Source organism: Haliotis rufescens, unplaced genomic scaffold (assembly GCF_023055435.1).
Source record: "Haliotis rufescens isolate VD_foot unplaced genomic scaffold, xgHalRufe1.0.p SCAF_5, whole genome shotgun sequence".
Classification (NCBI taxonomy): Eukaryota; Metazoa; Mollusca; class Gastropoda; order Lepetellida; family Haliotidae; genus Haliotis; species Haliotis rufescens.
In genome coordinates this window covers 49,623,312-49,648,959 of record NW_025964223.1, presented here as the reverse complement: position 1 = coordinate 49,648,959, position 25,648 = coordinate 49,623,312, and the positions used below count along the sequence as shown (strand labels likewise).

The 25,648-nt window shown below is 44.4% G+C and overlaps 9 protein-coding genes and 8 non-coding genes across 17 annotated transcripts; 9 read left to right on the top strand and 8 right to left on the bottom strand.

Moving 5' to 3' along the window:
• Positions 1–756: 756 nt before the first annotated feature.
• Positions 757–1,290, top strand: LOC125372911 (histone 24-like; the record flags this gene model as incomplete). Its single annotated transcript, XM_048383617.1, has 1 exon — positions 757–1,290. A coding segment is annotated over exon 1 (534 nt), but the record flags the coding sequence as incomplete, so codon positions are not given.
• Positions 1,291–2,547: 1,257 nt separating this feature from the next.
• Positions 2,548–2,666, bottom strand: LOC125373631. Its single transcript, XR_007218469.1, has one exon. It is a non-coding gene; the product is annotated as a 5S ribosomal RNA (ribosomal RNA).
• A 1,098-nt stretch (positions 2,667–3,764) lies between these two features.
• On the top strand, positions 3,765–4,298 carry LOC125372897 (histone 24-like; the record flags this gene model as incomplete). Its single annotated transcript, XM_048383600.1, has 1 exon — positions 3,765–4,298. A coding segment is annotated over exon 1 (534 nt), but the record flags the coding sequence as incomplete, so codon positions are not given.
• A 1,257-nt stretch (positions 4,299–5,555) lies between these two features.
• On the bottom strand, positions 5,556–5,674 carry LOC125373629. Its single transcript, XR_007218468.1, has one exon. It is a non-coding gene; the product is annotated as a 5S ribosomal RNA (ribosomal RNA).
• Positions 5,675–6,772: 1,098 nt separating this feature from the next.
• LOC125372899 (histone 24-like) lies at positions 6,773–7,306 on the top strand (the record flags this gene model as incomplete). Its single annotated transcript, XM_048383602.1, has 1 exon — positions 6,773–7,306. A coding segment is annotated over exon 1 (534 nt), but the record flags the coding sequence as incomplete, so codon positions are not given.
• Positions 7,307–8,562: 1,256 nt separating this feature from the next.
• On the bottom strand, positions 8,563–8,681 carry LOC125373628. The gene has a single exon (XR_007218467.1). It is a non-coding gene; the product is annotated as a 5S ribosomal RNA (ribosomal RNA).
• A 1,098-nt stretch (positions 8,682–9,779) lies between these two features.
• On the top strand, positions 9,780–10,313 carry LOC125372898 (histone 24-like; the record flags this gene model as incomplete). The annotated part of the gene is made up of 1 exon (XM_048383601.1): positions 9,780–10,313. A coding segment is annotated over exon 1 (534 nt), but the record flags the coding sequence as incomplete, so codon positions are not given.
• Positions 10,314–11,568: 1,255 nt separating this feature from the next.
• Positions 11,569–11,687, bottom strand: LOC125373627. Its single transcript, XR_007218466.1, has one exon. It is a non-coding gene; the product is annotated as a 5S ribosomal RNA (ribosomal RNA).
• A 1,098-nt stretch (positions 11,688–12,785) lies between these two features.
• Positions 12,786–13,319, top strand: LOC125372902 (histone 24-like; the record flags this gene model as incomplete). Its single annotated transcript, XM_048383605.1, has 1 exon — positions 12,786–13,319. A coding segment is annotated over exon 1 (534 nt), but the record flags the coding sequence as incomplete, so codon positions are not given.
• A 1,255-nt stretch (positions 13,320–14,574) lies between these two features.
• LOC125373592 lies at positions 14,575–14,693 on the bottom strand. The gene has a single exon (XR_007218435.1). It is a non-coding gene; the product is annotated as a 5S ribosomal RNA (ribosomal RNA).
• A 1,098-nt stretch (positions 14,694–15,791) lies between these two features.
• On the top strand, positions 15,792–16,325 carry LOC125372901 (histone 24-like; the record flags this gene model as incomplete). The annotated part of the gene is made up of 1 exon (XM_048383604.1): positions 15,792–16,325. A coding segment is annotated over exon 1 (534 nt), but the record flags the coding sequence as incomplete, so codon positions are not given.
• A 1,255-nt stretch (positions 16,326–17,580) lies between these two features.
• Positions 17,581–17,699, bottom strand: LOC125373626. Its single transcript, XR_007218465.1, has one exon. It is a non-coding gene; the product is annotated as a 5S ribosomal RNA (ribosomal RNA).
• A 1,098-nt stretch (positions 17,700–18,797) lies between these two features.
• Positions 18,798–19,331, top strand: LOC125372904 (histone 24-like; the record flags this gene model as incomplete). Its single annotated transcript, XM_048383606.1, has 1 exon — positions 18,798–19,331. A coding segment is annotated over exon 1 (534 nt), but the record flags the coding sequence as incomplete, so codon positions are not given.
• A 1,256-nt stretch (positions 19,332–20,587) lies between these two features.
• LOC125373625 lies at positions 20,588–20,706 on the bottom strand. The gene has a single exon (XR_007218464.1). It is a non-coding gene; the product is annotated as a 5S ribosomal RNA (ribosomal RNA).
• Positions 20,707–21,804: 1,098 nt separating this feature from the next.
• Positions 21,805–22,338, top strand: LOC125372900 (histone 24-like; the record flags this gene model as incomplete). Its single annotated transcript, XM_048383603.1, has 1 exon — positions 21,805–22,338. A coding segment is annotated over exon 1 (534 nt), but the record flags the coding sequence as incomplete, so codon positions are not given.
• Positions 22,339–23,593: 1,255 nt separating this feature from the next.
• Positions 23,594–23,712, bottom strand: LOC125373623. Its single transcript, XR_007218462.1, has one exon. It is a non-coding gene; the product is annotated as a 5S ribosomal RNA (ribosomal RNA).
• A 1,098-nt stretch (positions 23,713–24,810) lies between these two features.
• Positions 24,811–25,344, top strand: LOC125372889 (histone 24-like; the record flags this gene model as incomplete). Its single annotated transcript, XM_048383592.1, has 1 exon — positions 24,811–25,344. A coding segment is annotated over exon 1 (534 nt), but the record flags the coding sequence as incomplete, so codon positions are not given.
• Between the last annotated feature and the right edge of the window lie 304 nt (positions 25,345–25,648).

Here is a 25,648-nt window from a genome sequence, read left to right as displayed (position 1 = left end):
CTGTGACGACCGATCGAGTGATCTAAACACCAATGTATATATGTTACTGTTCGGGGCTTCGCACCCTAGCTGCTTGTGTCCCGAGATCCTCGTCTTACTAGACTGTTTTCCTGAAAGTAAAATCCCCGTTACTTACTTGTTATGACAAAGTTAGTTTCAACTCTAATTGAAGTGACCAAAATTATGTCTCCAGAAATATAGTGTCAAATGTTTTCTGTTGCAAAATGGCGAAGTCGTCAGAAAAACGTGCTTCATTGTCGTTGTTTGAAAGCTTGTTCTAGCTTATCATAGGCAATACTGATGAGTGTTGTGTTTTACTTTCATAGTTAGATATATTGAGAATTGACAGGCAACGTTTAAAATGCATAAACTTGAGTCTCAAGGCTAAAAATGTGCTTTTGAAAGTAGCGATGTCTACATTTTAGACTGGGTCGCTTCATTGGAAACAGCACGTGTGGCTTTGAACTTCACCCGTGAGCGTTGCTATTGTAACCGAAATGTAGCCAAATGTTTTTACTACCTAACTGTATTGTTGAAATTGAAACTTTCCTTGATTAAGAAGTGATTATTCGGATACAAATACACGAAAAAGCACACGCGCTTGTAAGCGTGCAGCTATCAGCCACAACAAGCAGGGTGTCTCCTCCGACGTCCGCGCCTCCGGAGTATCAGCCGGGCTGTCTGTGGGGAAGTGTCATTCGCTCTCTGTGCTTCTCTCGTAGCTGACGTGAATTTTTACCACTCAAACTTACCACTATGGCTGATGCTGCTGCTGCCCCCGCTGTTGTCAAGACTCCCAAGAAGAAGGCTGCTGCCAAGCCTAAGAAGGCTGCTGCACATCCTACCTATTTGGAGATGATCAAGAAAGCTATTTCAACCCTGAAGGAGAGGGGTGGTTCTTCCCGACAGGCTGTTCTGAAATACATCTTGGCCAACTACAAGGTTGGTGACAACCAGGTGGCCATCAATGCTCGCATCAAGACTGCTTTGAAAAATGGAGTCAAGAACGGCGCACTGAAGCAATCAAAGGGAACTGGAGCCGCTGGATCATTCCGTCTTGGCGAGGCAAAGAAAGACGAAAAACCCAAGAAGGCTAAGGCAGCTGCCAAACCAAAGAAGGCTGCCAAATCCCCCAAGAAAGTCAAGAAGCCAGCTGCTGCCAAGAAACCCAAAACAGCCGCTAAGAAGGCCGCTAAGTCACCAAAGAAGGTGAAGGCTGCAGCCAAGCCCAAGAAGGCGAAGACACCCAAGAAGGCAGCAGCCAAACCCAAGAAGGTCAAGACCCCCAAGAAGAAGGCAGTCAAGCCAAAGAAGGCTTAAGCTCTCATTGTCACGCCTTCGCTCCACATTTCTGTGGTCCAAAGGCCCTTTTCAGGGCCATCCAAATACCCCAAAAGAAAACTTGAAAACACTGATAACAAAACAATAAATATGTATATTAGCAGTAATAAAGTGCAGGTTCTCGTGATAACAGAGATAACGTGGCAGCAACACCCACCACGCACATAACACACATAGGTGATGTTGATAAAGGTATGTCAGGGATTTTATTGTGTGTGTGGGGGGGGGATGGGGGGGTGGGGTAGTGTGTCTTCACACTAATGACTGTTGTTATGCTTGTTTATTAACCCCCCAAATGGGTGTATGTTGGAAAGTGAGGCGATTAGTGTCGTTGATATATATAATATCCTGAGTGCAGACTTCCTATGTGTGTAGCTGCACATGCACGTTGTGTTCAAAGGTGTAAAACGGCGATAAAGGCCAGACATCCACGGGGTGTTTTACCGACACACGCCTCGCCTGTGCACGACTTTTCAAATAGAGCGCCAAGAGTTGTGCGCCCTTGGTCGTGTGCGTTTCGCCTAGCCCCCTACCTGCAACATGTCACATCTACCTGTTGTATGGCGAGAGAAATGTATGGAAATACTTTCTAATAAGTCTAAAGTACGTTTGCCAGCGATCAGCTAGAACGGGGAACATAAAATAGCTGGTTTATCACACAGTCGCGTCGTTTTTTTTTCATATTTTTAAAGCGTGTCAACAGTGATCAGCTTGCTCACAGCTTTCAAAATACATTTTCCAGCAGCAAGCCAGTGAACTCCTATTGACAGGCGCTCTGTACGATCTAACTCTTTCTCCTTTTCTTATCTGTGTAGGCAAAGAGATGTGAGCCGAGACTTAACACGAACAACATTATAATTTTACATGTATATATTATATATTCATGCTTTGAAAGTAAGAAAGTAAGTAAAATAGTCAATTATCGGTGCACGCAAACACCTTTATGTGGCGAAAAGGACGTACATGCCTTCAGAATAGTTGACGAGTTGGGTGAACTGACAACTGAATATGATCACATGTATAGTTGAAAATTCCTTTCTGTAAAGGTATGTAAGAATACATGGCTGGCAGCTATGTCTTTGAGCAGACATGCATGAGTGGGGCCATTTACAAGGAAATAAAAGTGTATGATTACATCAGATGTGAATGAGGCAAGTGCACCTTATGGTCGAAAAAGGAAAAAAAGTGGGAATCGCACAGCAAAAATGTCTACTGCACCCGGTGTTCCCAGGCGGTCACCCATCCAAGTACTCTCCGGGCCCGACGTTGCTTAACTTCGGTGATCGGACGAGAACCGGTGTTTTCAACGTGGTATGGCCGTAGACAATGCTTGTCGGCAAACTTTAGCTACATATAGCCACCACACATTGGTAAACAGACATTGCCATGAAAACAGCATGCTCGCGTTTTCAGCGGGTTCAGTAGACATGTTGTGTTTGTTGATTTATGATGTATATTTACAGGGATTAAAATCTAGCCGTTCTAAAAACATGTGATCACTGTTTAACACGAGGCCCGGCACACTCGCTCACTCGATCCGGCCTTTCGTCTGAAACATTCACTTTTCGTTGATGGATGGTAGCCTATATTGTTCTGGTAAAATTAACATCCAAACGACGAAGACCCCTACTAATATCGTGCTATTAAGACAGGCAAAAAGACTTAATCTGTGACGACCGATCGAGTGATCTAAACACCAATGTATATATGTTACTGTTCGGGGCTTCGCGCCCTAGCTGCTTGTGTCCCGAGATCCTCGTCTTACTAGACTGTTTTCCTGAAAGTAAAATCCCCGTTACTTACTTGTTATGACAAAGTTAGTTTCAACTCTAATTGAAGTGACCAAAATTATGTCTCCAGAAATATAGTGTCAAATGTTTTCTGTTGCAAAATGGCGAAGTCGTCAGAAAAACGTGCTTCATTGTCGTTGTTTGAAAGCTTGTTCTAGCTTATCATAGGCAATACTGATGAGTGTTGTGTTTTACTTTCATAGTTAGATATATTGAGAATTGACAGGCAACGTTTAAAATGCATAAACTTGAGTCTCAAGGCTAAAAATGTGCTTTTGAAAGTAGCGATGTCTACATTTTAGACTGGGTCGCTTCATTGGAAACAGCACGTGTGGCTTTGAACTTCACCCGTGAGCGTTGCTATTGTAACCGAAATGTAGCCAAATGTTTTTACTACCTAACTGTATTGTTGAAATTGAAACTTTCCTTGATTAAGAAGTGATTATTCGGATACAAATACACGAAAAAGCACACGCGCTTGTAAGCGTGCAGCTATCAGCCACAACAAACAGGGTGTCTCCTCCGACGTCCGCGCCTCCGGAGTATCAGCCGGGCTGTCTGTGGGGAAGTGTCATTCGCTCTCTGTGCTTCTCTCGTAGCTGACGTGAATTTTTACCACTCAAACTTACCACTATGGCTGATGCTGCTGCTGCCCCCGCTGTTGTCAAGACTCCCAAGAAGAAGGCTGCTGCCAAGCCTAAGAAGGCTGCCGCACATCCTACCTATTTGGAGATGATCAAGAAAGCTATTTCAACCCTGAAGGAGAGGGGTGGTTCTTCCCGACAGGCTGTTCTGAAATACATCTTGGCCAACTACAAGGTTGGTGACAACCAGGTGGCCATCAATGCTCGCATCAAGACTGCTTTGAAAAATGGAGTCAAGAACGGCGCACTGAAGCAATCAAAGGGAACTGGAGCCGCTGGATCATTCCGTCTTGGCGAGGCAAAGAAAGACGAAAAACCCAAGAAGGCTAAGGCAGCTGCCAAACCAAAGAAGGCTGCCAAATCCCCCAAGAAAGTCAAGAAGCCAGCTGCTGCCAAGAAACCCAAAACAGCCGCTAAGAAGGCCGCTAAGTCACCAAAGAAGGTGAAGGCTGCAGCCAAGCCAAAGAAGGCGAAGACACCCAAGAAGGCAGCAGCCAAACCCAAGAAGGTCAAGACCCCCAAGAAGAAGGCAGTCAAGCCAAAGAAGGCTTAAGCTCTCATTGTCACGCCTTCGCTCCACATTTCTGTGGTCCAAAGGCCCTTTTCAGGGCCATCCAAATACCCCAAAAGAAAACTTGAAAACACTGATAACAAAACAATAAATATGTATATTAGCAGTAATAAAGTGCAGGTTCTCGTGATAACAGAGATAACGTGGCAGCAACACCCACCACGCACATAACACACATAGGTGATGTTGATAAAGATATGTCAGGGATTTTATTGTGTGTGTGGGGGGGGGGATGGGGGGGTGGGGTAGTGTGTCTTCACACTAATGACTGTTGTTATGCTTGTTTATTAACCCCCCAAATGGGTGTATGTTGGAAAGTGAGGCGATTAGTGTCGTTGATATATATAATATCCTGAGTGCAGACTTCCTATGTGTGTAGCTGCACATGCACGTTGTGTTCAAAGGTGTAAAACGGCGATAAAGGCCAGACATCCACGGGGTGTTTTACCGACACACGCCTCGCCTGTGCACGACTTTTCAAATAGAGCGCCAAGAGTTGTGCGCCCTTGCTCGTGTGCGTTTCGCCTAGCCCCCTACCTGCAACATGTCACATCTACCTGTTGTATGGCGAGAGAAATGTATGGAAATACTTTCTAATAAGTCTAAAGTACGTTTGCCAGCGATCAGCTAGAACGGGGAACATAAAATAGCTGGTTTATCACACAGTCGCGTCGTTTTTTTTTCATATTTTTAAAGCGTGTCAACAGTGATCAGCTTGCTCACAGCTTTCAAAATACATTTTCCAGCAGCAAGCCAGTGAACTCCTATTGACAGGCGCTCTGTACGATCTAACTCTTTCTCCTTTTCTTATCTGTGTAGGCAAAGAGATGTGAGCCGAGACTTAACACGAACAACATTATAATTTTACATGTATATATTATATATTCATGCTTTGAAAGTAAGAAAGTAAGTAAAATAGTCAATTATCGGTGCACGCAAACACCTTTATGTGGCGAAAAGGACGTACATGCCTTCAGAATAGTTGACGAGTTGGGTGAACTGACAACTGAATATGATCACATGTATAGTGGAAAATTCCTTTCTGTAAAGGTATGTAAGAATACATGGCTGGCAGCTATGTCTTTGAGCAGACATGCATGAGTGGGGCCATTTACAAGGAAATAAAAGTGTATGATTACATCAGATGTGAATGAGGCAAGTGCACCTTATGGTCGAAAAAGAAAAAAAGTGGGAATCGCACAGCAAAAATGTCTACTGCACCCGGTGTTCCCAGGCGGTCACCCATCCAAGTACTCTCCGGGCCCGACGTTGCTTAACTTCGGTGATCGGACGAGAACCGGTGTTTTCAACGTGGTATGGCCGTAGACAATGCTTGTCGGCAAACTTTAGCTACATATAGCCACCACACATTGGTAAACAGACATTGCCATGAAAACAGCATGCTCGCGTTTTCAGCGGGTTCAGTAGACATGTTGTGTTTGTTGATTTATGATGTATATTTACAGGGATTAAAATCTAGCCGTTCTAAAAACATGTGATCACTGTTTAACACGAGGCCCGGCACACTCGCTCACTCGATCCGGCCTTTCGTCTGAAACATTCACTTTTCGTTGATGGATGGTAGCCTATATTGTTCTGGTAAAATTAACATCCAAACGACGAAGACCCCTACTAATATCGTGCTATTAAGACAGGCAAAAAGACTTAATCTGTGACGACCGATCGAGTGATCTAAACACCAATGTATATATGTTACTGTTCGGGGCTTCGCGCCCTAGCTGCTTGTGTCCCGAGATCCTCGTCTTACTAGACTGTTTTCCTGAAAGTAAAATCCCCGTTACTTACTTGTTATGACAAAGTTAGTTTCAACTCTAATTGAAGTGACCAAAATTATGTCTCCAGAAATATAGTGTCAAATGTTTTCTGTTGCAAAATGGCGAAGTCGTCAGAAAAACGTGCTTCATTGTCGTTGTTTGAAAGCTTGTTCTAGCTTATCATAGGCAATACTGATGAGTGTTGTGTTTTACTTTCATAGTTAGATATATTGAGAATTGACAGGCAACGTTTAAAATGCATAAACTTGAGTCTCAAGGCTAAAAATGTGCTTTTGAAAGTAGCGATGTCTACATTTTAGACTGGGTCGCTTCATTGGAAACAGCACGTGTGGCTTTGAACTTCACCCGTGAGCGTTGCTATTGTAACCGAAATGTAGCCAAATGTTTTTACTACCTAACTGTATTGTTGAAATTGAAACTTTCCTTGATTAAGAAGTGATTATTCGGATACAAATACACGAAAAAGCACACGCGCTTGTAAGCGTGCAGCTATCAGCCACAACAAGCAGGGTGTCTCCTCCGACGTCCGCGCCTCCGGAGTATCAGCCGGGCTGTCTGTGGGGAAGTGTCATTCGCTCTCTGTGCTTCTCTCGTAGCTGACGTGAATTTTTACCACTCAAACTTACCACTATGGCTGATGCTGCTGCTGCCCCCGCTGTTGTCAAGACTCCCAAGAAGAAGGCTGCTGCCAAGCCTAAGAAGGCTGCCGCACATCCTACCTATTTGGAGATGATCAAGAAAGCTATTTCAACCCTGAAGGAGAGGGGTGGTTCTTCCCGACAGGCTGTTCTGAAATACATCTTGGCCAACTACAAGGTTGGTGACAACCAGGTGGCCATCAATGCTCGCATCAAGACTGCTTTGAAAAATGGAGTCAAGAACGGCGCACTGAAGCAATCAAAGGGAACTGGAGCCGCTGGATCATTCCGTCTTGGCGAGGCAAAGAAAGACGAAAAACCCAAGAAGGCTAAGGCAGCTGCCAAACCAAAGAAGGCTGCCAAATCCCCCAAGAAAGTCAAGAAGCCAGCTGCTGCCAAGAAACCCAAAACAGCCGCTAAGAAGGCCGCTAAGTCACCAAAGAAGGTGAAGGCTGCAGCCAAGCCCAAGAAGGCGAAGACACCCAAGAAGGCAGCAGCCAAACCCAAGAAGGTCAAGACCCCCAAGAAGAAGGCAGTCAAGCCAAAGAAGGCTTAAGCTCTCATTGTCACGCCTTCGCTCCACATTTCTGTGGTCCAAAGGCCCTTTTCAGGGCCATCCAAATACCCCAAAAGAAAACTTGAAAACACTGATAACAAAACAATAAATATGTATATTAGCAGTAATAAAGTGCAGGTTCTCGTGATAACAGAGATAACGTGGCAGCAACACCCACCACGCACATAACACACATAGGTGATGTTGATAAAGGTATGTCAGGGATTTTATTGTGTGTGTGGGGGGGGGATGGGGGGGTGGGGTAGTGTGTCTTCACACTAATGACTGTTGTTATGCTTGTTTATTAACCCCCCAAATGGGTGTATGTTGGAAAGTGAGGCGATTAGTGTCGTTGATATATATAATATCCTGAGTGCAGACTTCCTATGTGTGTAGCTGCACATGCACGTTGTGTTCAAAGGTGTAAAACGGCGATAAAGGCCAGACATCCACGGGGTGTTTTACCGACACACGCCTCGCCTGTGCACGACTTTTCAAATAGAGCGCCAAGAGTTGTGCGCCCTTGGTCGTGTGCGTTTCGCCTAGCCCCCTACCTGCAACATGTCACATCTACCTGTTGTATGGCGAGAGAAATGTATGGAAATACTTTCTAATAAGTCTAAAGTACGTTTGCCAGCGATCAGCTAGAACGGGGAACATAAAATAGCTGGTTTATCACACAGTCGCGTCGTTTTTTTTTCATATTTTTAAAGCGTGTCAACAGTGATCAGCTTGCTCACAGCTTTCAAAATACATTTTCCAGCTGCAAGCCAGTGAACTCCTATTGACAGGCGCTCTGTACGATCTAACTCTTTCTCCTTTTCTTATCTGTGTAGGCAAAGAGATGTGAGCCGAGACTTAACACGAACAACATTATAATTTTACATGTATATATTATATATTCATGCTTTGAAAGTAAGAAAGTAAGTAAAATAGTCAATTATCGGTGCACGCAAACACCTTTATGTGGCGAAAAGGACGTACATGCCTTCAGAATAGTTGACGAGTTGGGTGAACTGACAACTGAATATGATCACATGTATAGTGGAAAATTCCTTTCTGTAAAGGTATGTAAGAATACATGGCTGGCAGCTATGTCTTTGAGCAGACATGCATGAGTGGGGCCATTTACAAGGAAATAAAAGTGTATGATTACATCAGATGTGAATGAGGCAAGTGCACCTTATGGTCGAAAAAGAAAAAAAGTGGGAATCGCACAGCAAAAATGTCTACTGCACCCGGTGTTCCCAGGCGGTCACCCATCCAAGTACTCTCCGGGCCCGACGTTGCTTAACTTCGGTGATCGGACGAGAACCGGTGTTTTCAACGTGGTATGGCCGTAGACAATGCTTGTCGGCAAACTTTAGCTACATATAGCCACCACACATTGGTAAACAGACATTGCCATGAAAACAGCATGCTCGCGTTTTCAGCGGGTTCAGTAGACATGTTGTGTTTGTTGATTTATGATGTATATTTACAGGGATTAAAATCTAGCCGTTCTAAAAACATGTGATCACTGTTTAACACGAGGCCCGGCACACTCGCTCACTCGATCCGGCCTTTCGTCTGAAACATTCACTTTTCGTTGATGGATGGTAGCCTATATTGTTCTGGTAAAATTAACATCCAAACGACGAAGACCCCTACTAATATCGTGCTATTAAGACAGGCAAAAAGACTTAATCTGTGACGACCGATCGAGTGATCTAAACACCAATGTATATATGTTACTGTTCGGGGCTTCGCGCCCTAGCTGCTTGTGTCCCGAGATCCTCGTCTTACTAGACTGTTTTCCTGAAAGTAAAATCCCCGTTACTTACTTGTTATGACAAAGTTAGTTTCAACTCTAATTGAAGTGACCAAAATTATGTCTCCATAAATATAGTGTCAAATGTTTTCTGTTGCAAAATGGCGAAGTCGTCAGAAAAACGTGCTTCATTGTCGTTGTTTGAAAGCTTGTTCTAGCTTATCATAGGCAATACTGATGAGTGTTGTGTTTTACTTTCATAGTTAGATATATTGAGAATTGACAGGCAACGTTTAAAATGCATAAACTTGAGTCTCAAGGCTAAAAATGTGCTTTTGAAAGTAGCGATGTCTACATTTTAGACTGGGTCGCTTCATTGGAAACAGCACGTGTGGCTTTGAACTTCACCCGTGAGCGTTGCTATTGTAACCGAAATGTAGCCAAATGTTTTTACTACCTAACTGTATTGTTGAAATTGAAACTTTCCTTGATTAAGAAGTGATTATTCGGATACAAATACACGAAAAAGCACACGCGCTTGTAAGCGTGCAGCTATCAGCCACAACAAGCAGGGTGTCTCCTCCGACGTCCGCGCCTCCGGAGTATCAGCCGGGCTGTCTGTGGGGAAGTGTCATTCGCTCTCTGTGCTTCTCTCGTAGCTGACGTGAATTTTTACCACTCAAACTTACCACTATGGCTGATGCTGCTGCTGCCCCCGCTGTTGTCAAGACTCCCAAGAAGAAGGCTGCTGCCAAGCCTAAGAAGGCTGCCGCACATCCTACCTATTTGGAGATGATCAAGAAAGCTATTTCAACCCTGAAGGAGAGGGGTGGTTCTTCCCGACAGGCTGTTCTGAAATACATCTTGGCCAACTACAAGGTTGGTGACAACCAGGTGGCCATCAATGCTCGCATCAAGACTGCTTTGAAAAATGGAGTCAAGAACGGCGCACTGAAGCAATCAAAGGGAACTGGAGCCGCTGGATCATTCCGTCTTGGCGAGGCAAAGAAAGACGAAAAACCCAAGAAGGCTAAGGCAGCTGCCAAACCAAAGAAGGCTGCCAAATCCCCCAAGAAAGTCAAGAAGCCAGCTGCTGCCAAGAAACCCAAAACAGCCGCTAAGAAGGCCGCTAAGTCACCAAAGAAGGTGAAGGCTGCAGCCAAGCCCAAGAAGGCGAAGACACCCAAGAAGGCAGCAGCCAAACCCAAGAAGGTCAAGACCCCCAAGAAGAAGGCAGTCAAGCCAAAGAAGGCTTAAGCTCTCATTGTCACGCCTTCGCTCCACATTTCTGTGGTCCAAAGGCCCTTTTCAGGGCCATCCAAATACCCCAAAAGAAAACTTGAAAACACTGATAACAAAACAATAAATATGTATATTAGCAGTAATAAAGTGCAGGTTCTCGTGATAACAGAGATAACGTGGCAGCAACACCCACCACGCACATAACACACATAGGTGATGTTGATAAAGGTATGTCAGGGATTTTATTGTGTGTGTGGGGGGGGATGGGGGGGTGGGGTAGTGTGTCTTCACACTAATGACTGTTGTTATGCTTGTTTATTAACCCCCCAAATGGGTGTATGTTGGAAAGTGAGGCGATTAGTGTCGTTGATATATATAATATCCTGAGTGCAGACTTCCTATGTGTGTAGCTGCACATGCACGTTGTGTTCAAAGGTGTAAAACGGCGATAAAGGCCAGACATCCACGGGGTGTTTTACCGACACACGCCTCGCCTGTGCACGACTTTTCAAATAGAGCGCCAAGAGTTGTGCGCCCTTGGTCGTGTGCGTTTCGCCTAGCCCCCTACCTGCAACATGTCACATCTACCTGTTGTATGGCGAGAGAAATGTATGGAAATACTTTCTAATAAGTCTAAAGTACGTTTGCCAGCGATCAGCTAGAACGGGGAACATAAAATAGCTGGTTTATCACACAGTCGCGTCGTTTTTTTTTCATATTTTTAAAGCGTGTCAACAGTGATCAGCTTGCTCACAGCTTTCAAAATACATTTTCCAGCAGCAAGCCAGTGAACTCCTATTGACAGGCGCTCTGTACGATCTAACTCTTTCTCCTTTTCTTATCTGTGTAGGCAAAGAGATGTGAGCCGAGACTTAACACGAACAACATTATAATTTTACATGTATATATTATATATTCATGCTTTGAAAGTAAGAAAGTAAGTAAAATAGTCAATTATCGGTGCACGCAAACACCTTTATGTGGCGAAAAGGACGTACATGCCTTCAGAATAGTTGACGAGTTGGGTGAACTGACAACTGAATATGATCACATGTATAGTGGAAAATTCCTTTCTGTAAAGGTATGTAAGAATACATGGCTGGCAGCTATGTCTTTGAGCAGACATGCATGAGTGGGGCCATTTACAAGGAAATAAAAGTGTATGATTACATCAGATGTGAATGAGGCAAGTGCACCTTATGGTCGAAAAAGAAAAAAAGTGGGAATCGCACAGCAAAAATGTCTACTGCACCCGGTGTTCCCAGGCGGTCACCCATCCAAGTACTCTCCGGGCCCGACGTTGCTTAACTTCGGTGATCGGACGAGAACCGGTGTTTTCAACGTGGTATGGCCGTAGACAATGCTTGTCGGCAAACTTTAGCTACATATAGCCACCACACATTGGTAAACAGACATTGCCATGAAAACAGCATGCTCGCGTTTTCAGCGGGTTCAGTAGACATGTTGTGTTTGTTGATTTATGATGTATATTTACAGGGATTAAAATCTAGCCGTTCTAAAAACATGTGATCACTGTTTAACACGAGGCCCGGCACACTCGCTCGCTCGATCCGGCCTTTCGTCTGAAACATTCACTTTTCGTTGATGGATGGTAGCCTTTATTGTTCTGGTTAAATTAACATCCAAACGACGAAGACCCCTACTAATATCGTGCTATTAAGACAGGCAAAAAGACTTAATCTGTGACGACCGATCGAGTGATCTAAACACCAATGTATATATGTTACTGTTCGGGGCTTCGCGCCCTAGCTGCTTGTGTCCCGAGATCCTCGTCTTACTAGACTGTTTTCCTGAAAGTAAAATCCCCGTTACTTACTTGTTATGACAAAGTTAGTTTCAACTCTAATTGAAGTGACCAAAATTATGTCTCCAGAAATATAGTGTCAAATGTTTTCTGTTGCAAAATGGCGAAGTCGTCAGAAAAACGTGCTTCATTGTCGTTGTTTGAAAGCTTGTTCTAGCTTATCATAGGCAATACTGATGAGTGTTGTGTTTTACTTTCATAGTTAGATATATTGAGAATTGACAGGCAACGTTTAAAATGCATAAACTTGAGTCTCAAGGCTAAAAATGTGCTTTTGAAAGTAGCGATGTCTACATTTTAGACTGGGTCGCTTCATTGGAAACAGCACGTGTGGCTTTGAACTTCACCCGTGAGCGTTGCTATTGTAACCGAAATGTAGCCAAATGTTTTTACTACCTAACTGTATTGTTGAAATTGAAACTTTCCTTGATTAAGAAGTGATTATTCGGATACAAATACACGAAAAAGCACACGCGCTTGTAAGCGTGCAGCTATCAGCCACAACAAGCAGGGTGTCTCCTCCGACGTCCGCGCCTCCGGAGTATCAGCCGGGCTGTCTGTGGGGAAGTGTCATTCGCTCTCTGTGCTTCTCTCGTAGCTGACGTGAATTTTTACCACTCAAACTTACCACTATGGCTGATGCTGCTGCTGCCCCCGCTGTTGTCAAGACTCCCAAGAAGAAGGCTGCTGCCAAGCCTAAGAAGGCTGCCGCACATCCTACCTATTTGGAGATGATCAAGAAAGCTATTTCAACCCTGAAGGAGAGGGGTGGTTCTTCCCGACAGGCTGTTCTGAAATACATCTTGGCCAACTACAAGGTTGGTGACAACCAGGTGGCCATCAATGCTCGCATCAAGACTGCTTTGAAAAATGGAGTCAAGAACGGCGCACTGAAGCAATCAAAGGGAACTGGAGCCGCTGGATCATTCCGTCTTGGCGAGGCAAAGAAAGACGAAAAACCCAAGAAGGCTAAGGCAGCTGCCAAACCAAAGAAGGCTGCCAAATCCCCCAAGAAAGTCAAGAAGCCAGCTGCTGCCAAGAAACCCAAAACAGCCGCTAAGAAGGCCGCTAAGTCACCAAAGAAGGTGAAGGCTGCAGCCAAGCCCAAGAAGGCGAAGACACCCAAGAAGGCAGCAGCCAAACCCAAGAAGGTCAAGACCCCCAAGAAGAAGGCAGTCAAGCCAAAGAAGGCTTAAGCTCTCATTGTCACGCCTTCGCTCCACATTTCTGTGGTCCAAAGGCCCTTTTCAGGGCCATCCAAATACCCCAAAAGAAAACTTGAAAACACTGATAACAAAACAATAAATATGTATATTAGCAGTAATAAAGTGCAGGTTCTCGTGATAACAGAGATAACGTGGCAGCAACACCCACCACGCACATAACACACATAGGTGATGTTGATAAAGGTATGTCAGGGATTTTATTGTGTGTGTGGGGGGGGATGGGGGGGTGGGGTAGTGTGTCTTCACACTAATGACTGTTGTTATGCTTGTTTATTAACCCCCCAAATGGGTGTATGTTGGAAAGTGAGGCGATTAGTGTCGTTGATATATATAATATCCTGAGTGCAGACTTCCTATGTGTGTAGCTGCACATGCACGTTGTGTTCAAAGGTGTAAAACGGCGATAAAGGCCAGACATCCACGGGGTGTTTTACCGACACACGCCTCGCCTGTGCACGACTTTTCAAATAGAGCGCCAAGAGTTGTGCGCCCTTGGTCGTGTGCGTTTCGCCTAGCCCCCTACCTGCAACATGTCACATCTACCTGTTGTATGGCGAGAGAAATGTATGGAAATACTTTCTAATAAGTCTAAAGTACGTTTGCCAGCGATCAGCTAGAACGGGGAACATAAAATAGCTGGTTTATCACACAGTCGCGTCGTTTTTTTTTCATATTTTTAAAGCGTGTCAACAGTGATCAGCTTGCTCACAGCTTTCAAAATACATTTTCCAGCAGCAAGCCAGTGAACTCCTATTGACAGGCGCTCTGTACGATCTAACTCTTTCTCCTTTTCTTATCTGTGTAGGCAAAGAGATGTGAGCCGAGACTTAACACGAACAACATTATAATTTTACATGTATATATTATATATTCATGCTTTGAAAGTAAGAAAGTAAGTAAAATAGTCAATTATCGGTGCACGCAAACACCTTTATGTGGCGAAAAGGACGTACATGCCTTCAGAATAGTTGACGAGTTGGGTGAACTGACAACTGAATATGATCACATGTATAGTGGAAAATTCCTTTCTGTAAAGGTATGTAAGAATACATGGCTGGCAGCTATGTCTTTGAGCAGACATGCATGAGTGGGGCCATTTACAAGGAAATAAAAGTGTATGATTACATCAGATGTGAATGAGGCAAGTGCACCTTATGGTCGAAAAAGAAAAAAAGTGGGAATCGCACAGCAAAAATGTCTACTGCACCCGGTGTTCCCAGGCGGTCACCCATCCAAGTACTCTCCGGGCCCGACGTTGCTTAACTTCGGTGATCGGACGAGAATCGGTGTTTTCAACGTGGTATGGCCGTAGACAATGCTTGTCGGCAAACTTTAGCTACATATAGCCACCACACATTGGTAAACAGACATTGCCATGAAAACAGCATGCTCGCGTTTTCAGCGGGTTCAGTAGACATGTTGTGTTTGTTGATTTATGATGTATATTTACAGGGATTAAAATCTAGCCGTTCTAAAAACATGTGATCACTGTTTAACACGAGGCCCGGCACACTCGCTCACTCGATCCGGCCTTTCGTCTGAAACATTCACTTTTCGTTGATGGATGGTAGCCTATATTGTTCTGGTAAAATTAACATCCAAACGACGAAGACCCCTACTAATATCGTGCTATTAAGACAGGCAAAAAGACTTAATCTGTGACGACCGATCGAGTGATCTAAACACCAATGTATATATGTTACTGTTCGGGGCTTCGCGCCCTAGCTGCTTGTGTCCCGAGATCCTCGTCTTACTAGACTGTTTTCCTGAAAGTAAAATCCCCGTTACTTACTTGTTATGACAAAGTTAGTTTCAACTCTAATTGAAGTGACCAAAATTATGTCTCCATAAATATAGTGTCAAATGTTTTCTGTTGCAAAATGGCGAAGTCGTCAGAAAAACGTGCTTCATTGTCGTTGTTTGAAAGCTTGTTCTAGCTTATCATAGGCAATACTGATGAGTGTTGTGTTTTACTTTCATAGTTAGATATATTGAGAATTGACAGGCAACGTTTAAAATGCATAAACTTGAGTCTCAAGGCTAAAAATGTGCTTTTGAAAGTAGCGATGTCTACATTTTAGACTGGGTCGCTTCATTGGAAACAGCACGTGTGGCTTTGAACTTCACCCGTGAGCGTTGCTATTGTAACCGAAATGTAGCCAAATGTTTTTACTACCTAACTGTATTGTTGAAATTGAAACTTTCCTTGATTAAGAAGTGATTATTCGGATACAAATACACGAAAAAGCACACGCGCTTGTAAGCGTGCAGCTATCAGCCACAACAAGCAGGGTGTCTCCTCCGACGTCCGCGCCTCCGGAGTATCAGCCGGGCTGTCTGTGGGGAAGTGTCATTCGCTCTCTGTGCTTCTCTCGTAGCTGACGTGAATTTTTACCACTCAAACTTACCACTATGGCTGATGCTGCTGCTGCCCCCGCTGTTGTCAAGACTCCCAAGAAGAAGGCTGCTGCCAAGCCTAAGAAGGCTGCCGCACATCCTACCTATTTGGAGATGATCAAGAAAGCTATTTCAACCCTGAAGGAGAGGGGTGGTTCTTCCCGACAGGCTGTTCTGAAATACATCTTGGCCAACTACAAGGTTGGTGACAACCAGGTGGCCATCAATGCTCGCATCAAGACTGCTTTGAAAAATGGAGTCAAGAACGGCGCACTGAAGCAATCAAAGGGAACTGGAGCCGCTGGATCATTCCGTCTTGGCGAGGCAAAGAAAGACGAAAAACCCAAGAAGGCTAAGGCAGCTGCCAAACCAAAGAAGGCTGCCAAATCCCCCAAGAAAGTCAAGAAGCCAGCTGCTGCCAAGAAACCCAAAACAGCCGCTAAGAAGGCCGCTAAGTCACCAAAGAAGGTGAAGGCTGCAGCCAAGCCCAAGAAGGCGAAGACACCCAAGAAGGCAGCAGCCAAACCCAAGAAGGTCAAGACCCCCAAGAAGAAGGCAGTCAAGCCAAAGAAGGCTTAAGCTCTCATTGTCACGCCTTCGCTCCACATTTCTGTGGTCCAAAGGCCCTTTTCAGGGCCATCCAAATACCCCAAAAGAAAACTTGAAAACACTGATAACAAAACAATAAATATGTATATTAGCAGTAATAAAGTGCAGGTTCTCGTGATAACAGAGATAACGTGGCAGCAACACCCACCACGCACATAACACACATAGGTGATGTTGATAAAGGTATGTCAGGGATTTTATTGTGTGTGTGGGGGGGGATGGGGGGGTGGGGTAGTGTGTCTTCACACTAATGACTGTTGTTATGCTTGTTTATTAACCCCCCAAATGGGTGTATGTTGGAAAGTGAGGCGATTAGTGTCGTTGATATATATAATATCCTGAGTGCAGACTTCCTATGTGTGTAGCTGCACATGCACGTTGTGTTCAAAGGTGTAAAACGGCGATAAAGGCCAGACATCCACGGGGTGTTTTACCGACACACGCCTCGCCTGTGCACGACTTTTCAAATAGAGCGCCAAGAGTTGTGCGCCCTTGGTCGTGTGCGTTTCGCCTAGCCCCCTACCTGCAACATGTCACATCTACCTGTTGTATGGCGAGAGAAATGTATGGAAATACTTTCTAATAAGTCTAAAGTACGTTTGCCAGCGATCAGCTAGAACGGGGAACATAAAATAGCTGGTTTATCACACAGTCGCGTCGTTTTTTTTTCATATTTTTAAAGCGTGTCAACAGTGATCAGCTTGCTCACAGCTTTCAAAATACATTTTCCAGCAGCAAGCCAGTGAACTCCTATTGACAGGCGCTCTGTACGATCTAACTCTTTCTCCTTTTCTTATCTGTGTAGGCAAAGAGATGTGAGCCGAGACTTAACACGAACAACATTATAATTTTACATGTATATATTATATATTCATGCTTTGAAAGTAAGAAAGTAAGTAAAATAGTCAATTATCGGTGCACGCAAACACCTTTATGTGGCGAAAAGGACGTACATGCCTTCAGAATAGTTGACGAGTTGGGTGAACTGACAACTGAATATGATCACATGTATAGTGGAAAATTCCTTTCTGTAAAGGTATGTAAGAATACATGGCTGGCAGCTATGTCTTTGAGCAGACATGCATGAGTGGGGCCATTTACAAGGAAATAAAAGTGTATGATTACATCAGATGTGAATGAGGCAAGTGCACCTTATGGTCGAAAAAGAAAAAAAGTGGGAATCGCACAGCAAAAATGTCTACTGCACCCGGTGTTCCCAGGCGGTCACCCATCCAAGTACTCTCCGGGCCCGACGTTGCTTAACTTCGGTGATCGGACGAGAACCGGTGTTTTCAACGTGGTATGGCCGTAGACAATGCTTGTCGGCAAACTTTAGCTACATATAGCCACCACACATTGGTAAACAGACATTGCCATGAAAACAGCATGCTCGCGTTTTCAGCGGGTTCAGTAGACATGTTGTGTTTGTTGATTTATGATGTATATTTACAGGGATTAAAATCTAGCCGTTCTAAAAACATGTGATCACTGTTTAACACGAGGCCCGGCACACTCGCTCACTCGATCCGGCCTTTCGTCTGAAACATTCACTTTTCGTTGATGGATGGTAGCCTATATTGTTCTGGTAAAATTAACATCCAAACGACGAAGACCCCTACTAATATCGTGCTATTAAGACAGGCAAAAAGACTTAATCTGTGACGACCGATCGAGTGATCTAAACACCAATGTATATATGTTACTGTTCGGGGCTTCGCGCCCTAGCTGCTTGTGTCCCGAGATCCTCGTCTTACTAGACTGTTTTCCTGAAAGTAAAATCCCCGTTACTTACTTGTTATGACAAAGTTAGTTTCAACTCTAATTGAAGTGACCAAAATTATGTCTCCAGAAATATAGTGTCAAATGTTTTCTGTTGCAAAATGGCGAAGTCGTCAGAAAAACGTGCTTCATTGTCGTTGTTTGAAAGCTTGTTCTAGCTTATCATAGGCAATACTGATGAGTGTTGTGTTTTACTTTCATAGTTAGATATATTGAGAATTGACAGGCAACGTTTAAAATGCATAAACTTGAGTCTCAAGGCTAAAAATGTGCTTTTGAAAGTAGCGATGTCTACATTTTAGACTGGGTCGCTTCATTGGAAACAGCACGTGTGGCTTTGAACTTCACCCGTGAGCGTTGCTATTGTAACCGAAATGTAGCCAAATGTTTTTACTACCTAACTGTATTGTTGAAATTGAAACTTTCCTTGATTAAGAAGTGATTATTCGGATACAAATACACGAAAAAGCACACGCGCTTGTAAGCGTGCAGCTATCAGCCACAACAAGCAGGGTGTCTCCTCCGACGTCCGCGCCTCCGGAGTATCAGCCGGGCTGTCTGTGGGGAAGTGTCATTCGCTCTCTGTGCTTCTCTCGTAGCTGACGTGAATTTTTACCACTCAAACTTACCACTATGGCTGATGCTGCTGCTGCCCCCGCTGTTGTCAAGACTCCCAAGAAGAAGGCTGCTGCCAAGCCTAAGAAGGCTGCCGCACATCCTACCTATTTGGAGATGATCAAGAAAGCTATTTCAACCCTGAAGGAGAGGGGTGGTTCTTCCCGACAGGCTGTTCTGAAATACATCTTGGCCAACTACAAGGTTGGTGACAACCAGGTGGCCATCAATGCTCGCATCAAGACTGCTTTGAAAAATGGAGTCAAGAACGGCGCACTGAAGCAATCAAAGGGAACTGGAGCCGCTGGATCATTCCGTCTTGGCGAGGCAAAGAAAGACGAAAAACCCAAGAAGGCTAAGGCAGCTGCCAAACCAAAGAAGGCTGCCAAATCCCCCAAGAAAGTCAAGAAGCCAGCTGCTGCCAAGAAACCCAAAACAGCCGCTAAGAAGGCCGCTAAGTCACCAAAGAAGGTGAAGGCTGCAGCCAAGCCCAAGAAGGCGAAGACACCCAAGAAGGCAGCAGCCAAACCCAAGAAGGTCAAGACCCCCAAGAAGAAGGCAGTCAAGCCAAAGAAGGCTTAAGCTCTCATTGTCACGCCTTCGCTCCACATTTCTGTGGTCCAAAGGCCCTTTTCAGGGCCATCCAAATACCCCAAAAGAAAACTTGAAAACACTGATAACAAAACAATAAATATGTATATTAGCAGTAATAAAGTGCAGGTTCTCGTGATAACAGAGATAACGTGGCAGCAACACCCACCACGCACATAACACACATAGGTGATGTTGATAAAGGTATGTCAGGGATTTTATTGTGTGTGTGGGGGGGGATGGGGGGGGTGGGGTAGTGTGTCTTCACACTAATGACTGTTGTTATGCTTGTTTATTAACCCCCCAAATGGGTGTATGTTGGAAAGTGAGGCGATTAGTGTCGTTGATATATATAATATCCTGAGTGCAGACTTCCTATGTGTGTAGCTGCACATGCACGTTGTGTTCAAAGGTGTAAAACGGCGATAAAGGCCAGACATCCACGGGGTGTTTTACCGACACACGCCTCGCCTGTGCACGACTTTTCAAATAGAGCGCCAAGAGTTGTGCGCCCTTGGTCGTGTGCGTTTCGCCTAGCCCCCTACCTGCAACATGTCACATCTACCTGTTGTATGGCGAGAGAAATGTATGGAAATACTTTCTAATAAGTCTAAAGTACGTTTGCCAGCGATCAGCTAGAACGGGGAACATAAAATAGCTGGTTTATCACACAGTCGCGTCGTTTTTTTTTCATATTTTTAAAGCGTGTCAACAGTGATCAGCTTGCTCACAGCTTTCAAAATACATTTTCCAGCAGCAAGCCAGTGAACTCCTATTGACAGGCGCTCTGTACGATCTAACTCTTTCTCCTTTTCTTATCTGTGTAGGCAAAGAGATGTGAGCCGAGACTTAACACGAACAACATTATAATTTTACATGTATATATTATATATTCATGCTTTGAAAGTAAGAAAGTAAGTAAAATAGTCAATTATCGGTGCACGCAAACACCTTTATGTGGCGAAAAGGACATACATGCCTTCAGAATAGTTGACGAGTTGGGTGAACTGACAACTGAATATGATCACATGTATAGTGGAAAATTCCTTTCTGTAAAGGTATGTAAGAATACATGGCTGGCAGCTATGTCTTTGAGCAGACATGCATGAGTGGGGCCATTTACAAGGAAATAAAAGTGTATGATTACATCAGATGTGAATGAGGCAAGTGCACCTTATGGTCGAAAAAGAAAAAAAGTGGGAATCGCACAGCAAAAATGTCTACTGCACCCGGTGTTCCCAGGCGGTCACCCATCCAAGTACTCTCCGGGCCCGACGTTGCTTAACTTCGGTGATCGGACGAGAACCGGTGTTTTCAACGTGGTATGGCCGTAGACAATGCTTGTCGGCAAACTTTAGCTACATATAGCCACCACACATTGGTAAACAGACATTGCCATGAAAACAGCATGCTCGCGTTTTCAGCGGGTTCAGTAGACATGTTGTGTTTGTTGATTTATGATGTATATTTACAGGGATTAAAATCTAGCCGTTCTAAAAACATGTGATCACTGTTTAACACGAGGCCCGGCACACTCGCTCACTCGATCCGGCCTTTCGTCTGAAACATTCACTTTTCGTTGATGGATGGTAGCCTATATTGTTCTGGTAAAATTAACATCCAAACGACGAAGACCCCTACTAATATCGTGCTATTAAGACAGGCAAAAAGACTTAATCTGTGACGACCGATCGAGTGATCTAAACACCAATGTATATATGTTACTGTTCGGGGCTTCGCGCCCTAGCTGCTTGTGTCCCGAGATCCTCGTCTTACTAGACTGTTTTCCTGAAAGTAAAATCCCCGTTACTTACTTGTTATGACAAAGTTAGTTTCAACTCTAATTGAAGTGACCAAAATTATGTCTCCAGAAATATAGTGTCAAATGTTTTCTGTTGCAAAATGGCGAAGTCGTCAGAAAAACGTGCTTCATTGTCGTTGTTTGAAAGCTTGTTCTAGCTTATCATAGGCAATACTGATGAGTGTTGTGTTTTACTTTCATAGTTAGATATATTGAGAATTGACAGGCAACGTTTAAAATGCATAAACTTGAGTCTCAAGGCTAAAAATGTGCTTTTGAAAGTAGCGATGTCTACATTTTAGACTGGGTCGCTTCATTGGAAACAGCACGTGTGGCTTTGAACTTCACCCGTGAGCGTTGCTATTGTAACCGAAATGTAGCCAAATGTTTTTACTACCTAACTGTATTGTTGAAATTGAAACTTTCCTTGATTAAGAAGTGATTATTCGGATACAAATACACGAAAAAGCACACGCGCTTGTAAGCGTGCAGCTATCAGCCACAACAAGCAGGGTGTCTCCTCCGACGTCCGCGCCTCCGGAGTATCAGCCGGGCTGTCTGTGGGGAAGTGTCATTCGCTCTCTGTGCTTCTCTCGTAGCTGACGTGAATTTTTACCACTCAAACTTACCACTATGGCTGATGCTGCTGCTGCCCCCGCTGTTGTCAAGACTCCCAAGAAGAAGGCTGCTGCCAAGCCTAAGAAGGCTGCCGCACATCCTACCTATTTGGAGATGATCAAGAAAGCTATTTCAACCCTGAAGGAGAGGGGTGGTTCTTCCCGACAGGCTGTTCTGAAATACATCTTGGCCAACTACAAGGTTGGTGACAACCAGGTGGCCATCAATGCTCGCATCAAGACTGCTTTGAAAAATGGAGTCAAGAACGGCGCACTGAAGCAATCAAAGGGAACTGGAGCCGCTGGATCATTCCGTCTTGGCGAGGCAAAGAAAGACGAAAAACCCAAGAAGGCTAAGGCAGCTGCCAAACCAAAGAAGGCTGCCAAATCCCCCAAGAAAGTCAAGAAGCCAGCTGCTGCCAAGAAACCCAAAACAGCCGCTAAGAAGGCCGCTAAGTCACCAAAGAAGGTGAAGGCTGCAGCCAAGCCAAAGAAGGCGAAGACACCCAAGAAGGCAGCAGCCAAACCCAAGAAGGTCAAGACCCCCAAGAAGAAGGCAGTCAAGCCAAAGAAGGCTTAAGCTCTCATTGTCACGCCTTCGCTCCACATTTCTGTGGTCCAAAGGCCCTTTTCAGGGCCATCCAAATACCCCAAAAGAAAACTTGAAAACACTGATAACAAAACAATAAATATGTATATTAGCAGTAATAAAGTGCAGGTTCTCGTGATAACAGAGATAACGTGGCAGCAACACCCACCACGCACATAACACACATAGGTGATGTTGATAAAGGTATGTCAGGGATTTTATTGTGTGTGTGGGGGGGGATGGGGGGGTGGGGTAGTGTGTCTTCACACTAATGACTGTTGTTATGCTTGTTTATTAACCCCCCAAATGGGTGTATGTTGGAAAGTGAGGCGATTAGTGTCGTTGATATATATAATATCCTGAGTGCAGACTTCCTATGTGTGTAGCTGCACATGCACGTTGTGTTCAAAGGTGTAAAACGGCGATAAAGGCCAGACATCCACGGGGTGTTTTACCGACACACGCCTCGCCTGTGCACGACTTTTCAAATAGAGCGCCAAGAGTTGTGCGCCCTTGGTCGTGTGCGTTTCGCCTAGCCCCCTACCTGCAACATGTCACATCTACCTGTTGTATGGCGAGAGAAATGTATGGAAATACTTTCTAATAAGTCTAAAGTACGTTTGCCAGCGATCAGCTAGAACGGGGAACATAAAATAGCTGGTTTATCACACAGTCGCGTCGTTTTTTTTTCATATTTTTAAAGCGTGTCAACAGTGATCAGCTTGCTCACAGCTTTCAAAATACATTTTCCAGCAGCAAGCCAGTGAACTCCTATTGACAGGCGCTCTGTACGATCTAACTCTTTCTCCTTTTCTTATCTGTGTAGGCAAAGAGATGTGAGCCGAGACTTAACACGAACAACATTATAATTTTACATGTATATATTATATATTCATGCTTTGAAAGTAAGAAAGTAAGTAAAATAGTCAATTATCGGTGCACGCAAACACCTTTATGTGGCGAAAAGGACGTACATGCCTTCAGAATAGTTGACGAGTTGGGTGAACTGACAACTGAATATGATCACATGTATAGTGGAAAATTCCTTTCTGTAAAGGTATGTAAGAATACATGGCTGGCAGCTATGTCTTTGAGCAGACATGCATGAGTGGGGCCATTTACAAGGAAATAAAAGTGTATGATTACATCAGATGTGAATGAGGCAAGTGCACCTTATGGTCGAAAAAGAAAAAAAGTGGGAATCGCACAGCAAAAATGTCTACTGCACCCGGTGTTCCCAGGCGGTCACCCATCCAAGTACTCTCCGGGCCCGACGTTGCTTAACTTCGGTGATCGGACGAGAACCGGTGTTTTCAACGTGGTATGGCCGTAGACAATGCTTGTCGGCAAACTTTAGCTACATATAGCCACCACACATTGGTAAACAGACATTGCCATGAAAACAGCATGCTCGCGTTTTCAGCGGGTTCAGTAGACATGTTGTGTTTGTTGATTTATGATGTATATTTACAGGGATTAAAATCTAGCCGTTCTAAAAACATGTGATCACTGTTTAACACGAGGCCCGGCACACTCGCTCACTCGATCCGGCCTTTCGTCTGAAACATTCACTTTTCGTTGATGGATGGTAGCCTATATTGTTCTGGTAAAATTAACATCCAAACGACGAAGACCCCTACTAATATCGTGCTATTAAGACAGGCAAAAAGACTTAATCTGTGACGACCGATCGAGTGATCTAAACACCAATGTATATATGTTACTGTTCGGGGCTTCGCGCCCTAGCTGCTTGTGTCCCGAGATCCTCGTCTTACTAGACTGTTTTCCTGAAAGTAAAATCCCCGTTACTTACTTGTTATGACAAAGTTAGTTTCAACTCTAATTGAAGTGACCAAAATTATGTCTCCAGAAATATAGTGTCAAATGTTTTCTGTTGCAAAATGGCGAAGTCGTCAGAAAAACGTGCTTCATTGTCGTTGTTTGAAAGCTTGTTCTAGCTTATCATAGGCAATACTGATGAGTGTTGTGTTTTACTTTCATAGTTAGATATATTGAGAATTGACAGGCAACGTTTAAAATGCATAAACTTGAGTCTCAAGGCTAAAAATGTGCTTTTGAAAGTAGCGATGTCTACATTTTAGACTGGGTCGCTTCATTGGAAACAGCACGTGTGGCTTTGAACTTCACCCGTGAGCGTTGCTATTGTAACCGAAATGTAGCCAAATGTTTTTACTACCTAACTGTATTGTTGAAATTGAAACTTTCCTTGATTAAGAAGTGATTATTCGGATACAAATACACGAAAAAGCACACGCGCTTGTAAGCGTGCAGCTATCAGCCACAACAAGCAGGGTGTCTCCTCCGACGTCCGCGCCTCCGGAGTATCAGCCGGGCTGTCTGTGGGGAAGTGTCATTCGCTCTCTGTGCTTCTCTCGTAGCTGACGTGAATTTTTACCACTCAAACTTACCACTATGGCTGATGCTGCTGCTGCCCCCGCTGTTGTCAAGACTCCCAAGAAGAAGGCTGCTGCCAAGCCTAAGAAGGCTGCCGCACATCCTACCTATTTGGAGATGATCAAGAAAGCTATTTCAACCCTGAAGGAGAGGGGTGGTTCTTCCCGACAGGCTGTTCTGAAATACATCTTGGCCAACTACAAGGTTGGTGACAACCAGGTGGCCATCAATGCTCGCATCAAGACTGCTTTGAAAAATGGAGTCAAGAACGGCGCACTGAAGCAATCAAAGGGAACTGGAGCCGCTGGATCATTCCGTCTTGGCGAGGCAAAGAAAGACGAAAAACCCAAGAAGGCTAAGGCAGCTGCCAAACCAAAGAAGGCTGCCAAATCCCCCAAGAAAGTCAAGAAGCCAGCTGCTGCCAAGAAACCCAAAACAGCCGCTAAGAAGGCCGCTAAGTCACCAAAGAAGGTGAAGGCTGCAGCCAAGCCAAAGAAGGCGAAGACACCCAAGAAGGCAGCAGCCAAACCCAAGAAGGTCAAGACCCCCAAGAAGAAGGCAGTCAAGCCAAAGAAGGCTTAAGCTCTCATTGTCACGCCTTCGCTCCACATTTCTGTGGTCCAAAGGCCCTTTTCAGGGCCATCCAAATACCCCAAAAGAAAACTTGAAAACACTGATAACAAAACAATAAATATGTATATTAGCAGTAATAAAGTGCAGGTTCTCGTGATAACAGAGATAACGTGGCAGCAACACCCACCACGCACATAACACACATAGGTGATGTTGATAAAGGTATGTCAGGGATTTTATTGTGTGTGTGGGGGGGGATGGGGGGGTGGGGTAGTGTGTCTTC